The sequence below is a fragment of the Agelaius phoeniceus genome, chromosome 6 (assembly GCF_051311805.1).
Source record: "Agelaius phoeniceus isolate bAgePho1 chromosome 6, bAgePho1.hap1, whole genome shotgun sequence".
Taxonomy (NCBI): Eukaryota; Metazoa; Chordata; class Aves; order Passeriformes; family Icteridae; genus Agelaius; species Agelaius phoeniceus.
Genome location: NC_135270.1, coordinates 9,855,568 through 9,865,971, shown reverse-complemented (window position 1 = coordinate 9,865,971; position 10,404 = coordinate 9,855,568). Strand labels below are relative to the sequence as shown.

The window sequence follows — 10,404 nt, the reverse complement described above, 5'->3', positions numbered from 1 at the left end:
GGCCACAGGTGTGAGCTCCCCGTGCTCTTCTGGGTTTTCAGTCCAGAGCAGGTTTGAACAGTTCCAAGCAAAAGGAAAACCACAGTCCTGGGAACTTCTCAGCCTCAGCTAGTTCAAAAAATACCAAAAGCAAAGGAGAGCTGTGTGTTGCATGTCTGTGCTGCAGACAGCACGGTCTGGGAGCAGGAATGGGGAGGAGTGAGCGCAGCTTCTGAAAACAAACTGCTGCATCTGCTCTCCCCCTCTTTGCTCAAGAACCAGTCTGAAATGGGCAAAACCTATTTCTGGGCTAAACAGGTGAATGGGGACACAATTCAGCATCATAAAGTCACCCCAGGACAGGTTGGAAGGAACAGGAGAGATCATCTCATTCCATCTCTCCTTCTTCCATGGGCAAGGACAACCAGGAAAGCTTTTGCTTTGAAGTCTTGCTCTTTTGAAAGGAAGCTCAGGTAGAGAGTGGCCTGGGTGACACTGGAGACAAGGAAGGTGCTGGGAAGCAGAAAAAGTACATGGAAGTATAATGGTCCTTCTGTACTTGCCTTGGGAGAAACCCCCTGGCTGAGTTGTTCTTCCCTGGGCAAGAGATTCCACCATTGAAAGTTTTGTCTTTGCAATGGACAGGAAAAGGGAGTCAGGTAGAGAGAAAAACCCTCTTAGATATCAAAGTCTGTTCTGTTAATTATTAACAACTCTGTTAATAAATGCTCCTTAGCTGTTTAACCTCAAGTGTGTCTCCACAGCCTGACTCCACACATGGTTTTCACTCTCACTTCCCTTTCCAGAAGCAGTGGCACGTTGGTTTCCCCTGGATTTAAGGCAGTGGGCAAAGGAGGGACAACTTCCCCCTGAGCAAGAGCTGTGGCTGCTGCCCAGGTCTCTCCCAGGAGGAATCAGGAGCTCTTGGCAGTGCCAACATCATCCCAGCCATTGCAGGCACGTGCCTTAGGAAGGGCTCTGGTATGAGACAGGTGGCTGCCGTGCTCCCAGAGCAGCCAGAGGCTTTGGAATGGGATAAAAGAAGGAAATGGGCCATTTTGGACACTGTTTAACAGCCACAGGCACTGCAGGGAAGCCTGGATGTTGTTTATTCTACAAATTCCGAGGGTGGGAACTACCACAGTGGAAAGAAACAAAAACCATGAATCCAAATGTGATTGAGGGGTGGTTCCAGAATGACAAAGATCAGGGCAGGCTGGACTGTGGCTGAAGCTGCTGTGCAGAGTGGCTGTGCAGCTCCTCCTGAGGGTGGCCAGGCTCAGGCTGGAGGTGCTCAAGGGCTTCCCTGGACACTGATGCTGGGGAGCCAGAGGATGGATGGCCCCATTCTGCAGAAGAGCAGCATAACCCCCTAATTTCTGTGCAATTACATGGCCCAAGCATCTGGCGATGGGAATTTCCATATTCCATGTACTTTCTGGATACAGGCACAGAGGATCAGTGGAGTTCCCTATCGACCCTGCACTTTACTCAGAAGGATTCAATTCTGGAATTGAAGAATGTGACAAATTCCCAGGGAAAGGATAAGGGAATGTTGCTGTCCCTCCCCAGCTCTGCTGCCCTACCTGGTGTCCCTTCCCATCAGCTGGGAATGCAGGGCTGGCTCTGCTGGACAGAAGGGGAAGGATGCTCCCTGTGATCCCAACCCCTCTCCTGCCATCCAGAGGCACCAGCCCTGCAGGGATTTGGGAAATCACTGCCACCCTGTGCTGGGTGTGTCCCCAGGGATGAAGGTGTCCCATTCTTTGCAAGCAAGAGCTCCCTGAAAACACCATGGAACTCATCTGCTGAGGCAAAGGAGAGGGAGTTCATTCCCTGGGGCCGAGGCCATGAGGGTGATTCCATGGGGAATAGAGCTGGGGAACAGCACTGAGCCCAGCTGCACTGCTTGGAGCCATGTGGATCCAGGAGGGAGGAGGAAAGCCATGCTGCAATGTGCTCCCTGCAGAGCATCCCACAGAAATCACCCAAGGCAAAGCCCGTGCTCCTTTGTCCTGCAGGAATACAGCACCACAGGGAGGGTGATCCCGTGCATATTGATTAATCAAGAGGCTCAAGGACTGTCACTCTCCTGGGATCCTTCAGCAGAGCAGTGGTAGGGATCAGCAGGCTCAGACCACTGTGTCCTTGGCAGGATCATCGCTGTGCTCAGTGTTTTCTTCTGGCTCTTCAAAGACCGGGTGGAGGGAGAGCCCAAGGGACTTTATGGAGCAGGGCCTCCTGCACCTCCCCACCAAGAAGTAGATGAAGGGTTTGATGCTGTTGTGGATGCAGGTGAGCAGGAAAACAACCTGGGAGGGCAAAGCGATGTAACCGAGCTGCTGCAGGAAATTCCAGAGGGTGAGGAGGAGAGTGAAGAGCACAATGATGAAGATAACGATGTCGCGCCTCTGGAGTTGCTGCTGCTGGGAGCCCCACTTGGCCTTAATGAAATTGACTGTGCTGGAAATGGCCACGGGTGCGACAAAGAGGAGCAGGATGAGGGTGTTCATGGAGATGAGAGCTGCCCGGCAGTGCTCCTGCTGGTGTGATGGGCACAGGAATGTCACCGTGGGAATGACAGTGAAGAGAGCAAAGAAGGCCCAGTATTGGACACTGTCCAGCACCCACATCAGGCGCTCGGGAAGGTCCCAGCGGCAGCAGAGCCAGAAGAGCATGTCCATATACCACACATTGCTGCTGTCTATCACCCAGAACAGCCCCCAGTACAGGGACACCTCTGACAGCTGGAAGAGGAAACTCAGGTACAGCATGGGCAGGATAGGAGAGCAGGACACGTCCTCCACCAGGATGAGGAGGGCGGAGGGGACTGCAAAGAGGAGGAAGAGGAAGTCAATGACAGCCAGGTGAAAGATGCCAGCGTTACGGCTTTTCAGGCTGAGAAGGCCGATGACAGCCCCGTTCCCAGCCAGCCCACAGAGGCAGATGAGCAGGGTCACACTGTGTATGGCCACGCTGGTGACATCTGTCTCACAGAGATCATCTCCTTCAGTGGGTGAGGCAGGAGATGGGGACACGGTGGTCACCTCCATGGATGGACGCTGGGCAGGCAGTGGGATGTGGCCCCTGGCTGTGGTCAGAGTGGATGGGCAGTCAGTGCTTGGAGAATCCAGGGATGGACCATGCGGCTCCTCAGCAGCTGCCTGCAGTGGGAAGGATTCAGTGGGGAAGAGTGAGATGTGCAGGGGAGGAGGGCAGTGGGAATTGTGGGGTGGGAGAAGGAGGTGGGAGGGTTGGGCTGTTTGGCAGGAGGCTGATAAATAACATAGATAATAAACATTTTTGTTTTTCTGAAGTTGTTCAAAAGTAAAGTGACCAAAATGATAAAAAGAGGAAAAGGCTGGCACAGAGGATGGCAAACATGGCAGGAACCAGTGCAGAAGAGATAAGGAGGTGTGCAGTGATTTTGTGGCAAGTTGAGGAACAAGAGGCAACAGTGCATGGCCAAAGTTCAAGGCAAGGGCACCTCTAATATGGCAGCATTCATTGAATATGACCACCAGAGAGACCCCTCTGAATAAACCTCCAGGATCATGAAAGGACTTGCAGGAGGAGATGGATGCATGGAAATGAGTTCTAGGAAAATGGTGTTTGTGTATTAGAAAAGAAAAACTTTTTAATGCGTACATGTAGTTCTAATGGGTTAATACCCTGTTGTAAAGTCTCACCATACACACAATACAAGGAGAGATCCCTCTGTGTCCTGTGCAGGTCAAGAATTCCTGCTTCCTCATGCTTTGCACTGTGTTAGAAAGTTTGTTCTGGCCCATTTCAGTATTAGGATACAGACGGGATGCACAGGAGAAGAGAGAGGAGCTGGGGAGGGCCCTGGGGTCAGCGGGAGAGGGTGGCAGGAACAGAGCAGCTGCTGCAGGAGAGGAAGGTGGGGTAGGGAGGAAGGCAAACATTCCACTGACCTGTTCCCTGTGGGGCAGCAGCAGGCAAAGGGCTCTGTGCAGATCAGCGGCGCTTCCTGGTACCTCTTGCTCCTTTGGGATCCATGTCCTAAAGTGGCTCCTGGCAGGTCAGGGACATGAAGGAGAAAGTGCCCAGGTCACCAGGAGCTCCCCATTCCCGTCCTGCTGGCTCCTCTCCGTGCCCTGTCTTGGTGTTGTTTTGCAAGGCTGGGCGGGAGAGTCAGAAATTTAATCTTTGGCTATGTCAGAATTTCACTTCCTGTGAGTTTTCTGTCTTGACCTTTTTTTTCCTGCCATAGTGGAAGTAGCCTGATATGCAGATTTCTTTGAATGAAATTTCCTCCTGATTAGACACTCTTTTCCAAATGGGACATTCTCCAAATGCTTCCCCTCTCTCAGCAGGTTTCTACCATTCCTCATTTATCTACCCTGAGGGGTCAGTGTCCCTGCAGCAGCAGAGAGCTGCTGGTGGGGCTGGTGGTGCTGGAATGCTGCTGGCAGTGCTGGAAGTGCTCACAGCACTGTGCAAGCATCTGGGTGCTTCTCAGAAACACCTCCCATTCTGGGTTGATTTTCAGGATCATTGCCAAAACCTTCCCTGGCCCCAAGAAAGCAAACTGAGCTGAGAATTCCCATTCCTGTCATTGCAATGCAGGCTCACAGAGCCCAAGGGAGGGACAGCACTCAGTTGCTTGCAGCCAGGTCAGCAGCACTTAGAGCCCACCCTGATTACTGCCAATTGCCAGGTTTAGGGGTGTTGTGATCCCCTTTCCAGTTCATTGTTGGGGCTCATCCTCCTCCTCCTCCGACATGGGAGCTCTTGCATTTGTTTTTGCCTGACCCCATCCCTCTGGGCAACCTGTGCCAGGGCCTCAGCACCCTCACAGGGAAGGATTTCTTCCCAACATCCAATCTGACCCCACCCTCTGTCAGTGGGAAGCCATTCCCCCTTGTCCTGTCACTCCATGCCCTTGTCCAAAGTCCCTCTCCAACTGTCCTGGAGCCCCATCAGCACCTGGATGATGAAGTGTTTGCCCTTGAAAGGATTGGGCTGGTGAGGGGATGTGAGATGCCATAGCTGGGGACACAAACACGGTGTCAGCAGGGAAGAGAGGTGACAGTTCTGGTCCCAGGGCCAGCAGTTTCCAGGAGGAGCATCCCAGATCCCTGAGGCACATGTCAGCTTGGGTGGGAATCATCTCACCTCAGCTTTCTAGGAATTCCTTGGAGTTCACTGTAGGCTGCTGTCAGACTCCCAATGGAGTGTAGAGGATGACTCAGATGAAACCTGCAACTTTCTAAGGATTAAAGCCAAGAGAGCAGCATGGATTTGCCTCTTCTCAGAAGAGATGCCATTGCTGAAATCCCAAATCATCCCTCTGGGGTGTTCCAGTGCTCCAGCTCACACACAGAATTTATTCTTGCATGAATCTTCTTGGAAACTGAATGGTGAAGGTCTGGTGCCACTTAAATTGTGGTATACAAGTGGGGACACATCATTTGAAACAGAAATATAAGTTTAACAGCACATTTGTAGTTCAGGGTCATAAGGATCCATGTCAGGGGATGACAGGGGGCAAGTTCATGCAGTTCAGAAGACAAGATTTTGGGGTTGAGGTTGCTATAAAATAGAAGAGAAGCTGAGATGGAGCCAAAGCGCTTTGGGCACAGGTGTGGTTGCTGGGGCTCTCTGCTGTTGCTCATTTCCCGGGCAGAGTGAAGAGCAGCTGAGGAGCAGAGGCCTGAGGCCGTGGCAGCTCTGAGGCAGCTGCCTGTGTGTGAGAGCCCTGGGGAACACGAGGCAGCACGGAGAGCAGGGGCTGTGGCAGGAGCTGGGACAGAGCCCGCGCCGGGCGCCGCTCGGGCTCACCCCGCGGGCCGCGCTCCCCTTTCCCAAGGGACCATTCCAGGGAAGCTCCTGCAGATCCCGGCCCAGGGACAGCAGCTGGAGGCTGGGAGCTGAGGGGAGTGCGCTGCGGGGAAGTTCTGCAGGCTGCCAGAGGAAACAAGGTCAGACTCTTCTCTTCCACCTTGATCAGGGCCCCCTCATTGGGTGGAACCTGGTGATTGATTTTGGGGGCAGAACTGAGGTCTGTAGGGAAGTGAAAGCTATAAACAGTGTGGGAAAAGGGAGGGAATATTGAAACGAGTGTCCTGCTGAAGGAATCCATCAGCTCAGTGACATCAACTGACACCTGAGAGTCCAGCTCAGATCCATCCCAAAGCCATTTGCTCTGTGACATCTCCATGGGCAATTCCTTCCTTCTCCACTTGTTTTCCTCCTCCAGCTGTGTCCTGTCCACAGCCAGGAAGGAGGTATCTGCCTGGCTTTTGTGCCAGGCATGCCAGACCAGGCTCCCACATCCTACTTGCCTTCTGTCCTGTCCCTCAGCCCTGCCTGTGCTGCTGCACATGGAAGCTGTGGCTGGGAAAAGATGGGAAAAGCCACGTTTGGGGGAGAGCAGCGTTGCTCTGGTGTCTCTGTGTGTCACCCCTCCAGCTGTGTGAGGGCAGGAGAAGCAGCAGAGATGTCACCATGAGCACTTTGTCCCCTGGCACGGAGGGAGCCAGCCCTGCCTGCTGGAGCCAGCCCTGCCTGCTGGAGCCAGCCCGGTGGGAAGGCATCCAAGGGGAGCTGGAATGAGGAGAGCCACGGCAACTGGAGCCAGTGTGACCACAGGCAGTGGAGCAAAGTGCCTGTCCCACTGCTGCTGCTGCTGCTGTGCCTGTGTGGAATGGTGGGAATGGGGCTGTGCTCTGGCTCCTCAGCTTCTGCATGCACAGGAACCCCATCACCCCTTATGTGCTCAGCCTGGCCATGGCTGGCTTCACCTTCCTGCTCTCCATCATCATCCCCCTGGGGCTATTTTCTGTCCCAGAGAGCTTCTGCCAGCAGCTGGGCTTGTGGGGTGTGACAGCTGGGCTGAAGGTGCCCATCCTCTTGGCTTTCACTGCCGCTGTCTCCTGTCTGACAGCCCTCAGTGCTGTGACAGCTCTGTTTGTCCTCGCGTGTCCTGCTGGCCCTGCCACTGCTCGCAGTGCTTCCCCATGCTCCTGTGTGCCCTGCTCTGGCTGCTCTCCTTCCTGCTCACTGCCCCCCTCCATTGCTGCTCTTTGGTGCCCATGGCCTTGGTGCTGAGCTGCCTCTTCTCAGTGCTCAGCCTGACCTGTTCTGCTCTGGCCCTGATGGCCAGGCTCCTGTGCTGCCCATGGAAACAGCTCCCAGGGAAGCTCTGTGCCCTGCTCCTGCTGCTCCTGTCATGCCCTTCCCCTTCTTCACTGCTGATTTTGGGCACTGGCTCTTGCTGAGGGCGTTTGACTTCTCTGTCTTTGGCCCCAGCACCTCTCTCCTGCTCACCTGTGCCAAGAGCTCTGCCCTCCCTCTGATTCACTTCCTGGCTGGGAGCTGTGCAAAGGAATTCACCTCCTCTGGTAGTGTTGCCTTGCAGAGGGCTTTTGAGGCTTTTGTGCCAGAGCCAGGGCACAGGGACAACACAGTGGAGTCATCATCAAGTGGAATCATCATGAAAGATCCTCAGCATAAAATAGAACCATAAAATATCCAGAGTTGGAAGGGACCTACAAGGTTGATGGAATTGAGCTCGTGGCCCTGCACAGGACATCCCAAGAATCCCAGGCTGTGCCTGAGAGCATTGTCCAAATGCTCCTTGAGCTCTGCCAGGCTGGTGCTGTGTGCAGCAGGGGCACTCCTGCCTGGGGTGGTAGTGAGTGACACGAGGAATCCTCATGGAATGCTTTGGGTTGTGTCCTGCTTTAGGGAAAATTTGGGAGTAAGCCTCTGAACAGGCTTCCTCTAGTAAACAAATTCAAGCAGCCCCCCCCCAACTTGTTTGGGAAAAGATTTCCTTAAAGAAAAGTGGAAAAAACTGTTTATTTAACAAGCAAAGTATTCACAAGCATAAAAAAATGAAAACAACATTAGACAATAAAATCTCCTGCTGTTCTGCAGAGGTGGCAAATTCAGCAAGAACTTGTTGTGGAGTGTAGTTTGGCTCACTCAGTCTCTTATCAGTCCCCCTGGTGCTGGAAAATGCCACGTCCCAGGCCCCGGTGGGCCACAGGTGTGAGCTCCCAGTGCTCTTCTGGGTTTTCAGTCCAGAGCAGGTTTGAACAGTGTGGTGAGCTTTGTGGATAATTGGCTAGCTGAGAAAGGCCACTTCGATGTGATACCGTTGGATAAGGATAGGGGAAACAAGCTGGGGATTAAGGAACCAGTGTCCAATCACTGACAAAGGTCATGGTGACCTTCGCTGAAACAGGAAGATGGGGGAGAAAATTGCTTGCCAGAAAATGAAGATAGCCTAGGTAGAGTAGCTATAAGAATGTAAACATAGAAAGAAAATAATCATTAGAGCATAGAAGTAGGTGTGGTTGATCTAAGTGTGCTTTAACCAATAATGACCTCAGCTTTTCCAAAATGTATAAGCTTCATTAACACCAATATAAACATGTGTGAGCTATCAATAAACTTTGGGATTTGCTGTTCACGCATATTGTGTGCTGCAATTCTTCCGCCGTTCACGACAAATGGAGATCCCGAGATGTGATTCGCCGGTAGCCACAGTCGATCGGTGTAAGGAGTTCGGGTCCTACCGCAGCTGAGGACGGCGAAAGCACCGCTGCAAAAGGGAAAGTGCCGCCCCCTGGGTGAACTCATCGGAGACCCCGGCCGATACGTGCTGCCGAAACCTTGAAGGGCTGCAAGAAGCGCGCTGTTATCTTTAACATGGATAAAGAAAGGCAAGCAGCATATGATTTATTTACTGGCTTTTTACAAAAGCGTAAGGTTAAGGGTATAGATTTGCAGAAAGAGCTTCATGGGTTGTTAGCTCATGGGTATGCACAGGGACTTTTTCGAAATCCTCACACAGTGCATGAGTTGTCAGAGTGGCATATATTTGGGAATAAGTTGTGGCAGGCAGTCATAGATGATGATAAAACAGCGAGAAAGTTGGGAAAGTTATGGCGATTCGTGCATGATGAATTGCTGAAATATCAGGCAGAGGAAAGAGCTGCTCAGCAGGCTAGTGCAGCCCATGAAAAAAACAGGAATTATGGGGACTGGTTTTGTTCCCCGTTACCCCCTGTTACGTCCACAGTCAATCTGCCGCCGGCGTCGCCTTCTTCTTTAAACGGCAGTTCCCCACCGACACCGGCGCCTGCTTTAAGCAACGCTGCCGCGCCGACATCGGCGCCTGCTTTAAGCAACACAGCCCCGCCAGCATCGGCGCCTGCTTTAAGTAGCACTTCCTTGCCAACTTCGGTTCCTGCTTTACACGGCAGTCCCCTGCCGGCACCGGCACCTACTTTAAGCGGCGGCTCCCCGCCGACATTAGCTCCTGCTCTAAACACCAGCTCTCCACCGGTATCAGCTCCTGCTTCAGGCAGCAGCTTCCCCCCGGCATGTACTCCAGCAATGCCGTCCGCGCCGCCTGCCCCGGTGTCAAACCCTACACCTCCTCTGCCTAGTAATGCGCCCATCCCTGGGTCAGAGAGTGACCTAGCAGGGGCCATTGCACAGCAGCGAAGGGAGGCATGGGTGGCGGTAGCGAAAGAATTCATGGACACGGGGGATGACGAAGCAATATCGGCTGCTATGGAAATTGCCTGTCCAGTGGTTTATTCTCCCCTGGCGGGGGGGAGGGTTTCAGGCTACAATAACTGCTTTGGATTGGAAATTGTTATCACAGTTACAATCCACGGTTAGTCAATTTGGAGTAACCAGTGAACACACAACACCGGAGCCTGCAGACGCTGCTCGGGAAACGGCAGAGCCAGCGCGCCCACCAGCCGCCGCGCCCAGACACAAGTAGCAGCTGTCACCGCTTCAGCTCAACCTGCCTCCAGCCCGCCACCGCCGGGAGCCTCGGATTGGACCTGGCAGCTGCAGCCACAGTAACCCTGATGACCACCCACCCAGAAAAGGTTCCAACTAGAGTGAAGGGACCACTCATTATTGATGGATTACCTATGGGAGCTTTGCTTTTAGGACGTTCCTCGGCTACCATGATGGGATTGTTTGTTTTATCTAGAATAATAGACGCTGACTATACAGGGGAGATTTCTATTATGGTGCATACTCTTTTTCCACCTATGCAAATCGAAAAAGGGCAAAGAATGGCTCAAATCTTTAAGCTTAAGATCATGGTTACGCTCTATTGTTAAGGTTGGCATTGTAGTAGCTATTCTAGCTTTGTTGTTAGTATTAATTTTGCCGTGTTTTTGTATATGCTTACAGAATATGGTGCAAAAGATGATAGCTACCGCATTTAATCAAACCATGCTTGTTCAACAGAAAAACGGGGGAAATGTGGAGAGCTTTGTGGATAATTGGCTAGCTGAGAAAGGCCACTTCGATGTGATACCGTTGGATAAGGATAGGGGAAACAAGCTGGGAATTAAGCAACCAGTGTCCAATCACTGACAAAGGTCATGGTGACCTTCGCTGAAACAGGAAGATGGGAGA

The 10,404-nt window shown here is 52.6% G+C and overlaps 2 protein-coding genes across 2 annotated transcripts; one reads left to right on the top strand and one right to left on the bottom strand.

Moving 5' to 3' along the window:
* Positions 1 to 2,111: 2,111 nt before the first annotated feature.
* Positions 2,112 to 4,166, bottom strand: LOC129122266 (mas-related G-protein coupled receptor member D-like). Its single transcript, XM_077179633.1, has 2 exons — positions 3,918 to 4,166; positions 2,112 to 3,143 (listed from the first exon to the last, which is right to left on the bottom strand). The coding sequence occupies exon 2, from the start codon at positions 3,030 to 3,032 to the stop codon at positions 2,112 to 2,114; it is 921 nt and encodes a 306-aa protein (XP_077035748.1). The 5' UTR covers positions 3,033 to 3,143; positions 3,918 to 4,166.
* On the top strand, positions 3,123 to 9,182 carry LOC143694255 (mas-related G-protein coupled receptor member A-like). Its single transcript, XM_077179435.1, is given in 7 exon segments — positions 3,123 to 3,172; positions 4,899 to 4,971; positions 6,527 to 6,653; positions 6,656 to 6,925; positions 6,928 to 7,172; positions 7,175 to 7,455; positions 9,038 to 9,182. Coding segments are annotated over 7 exon segments (1,191 nt in total).
* Positions 9,183 to 10,404: the final 1,222 nt, after the last annotated feature.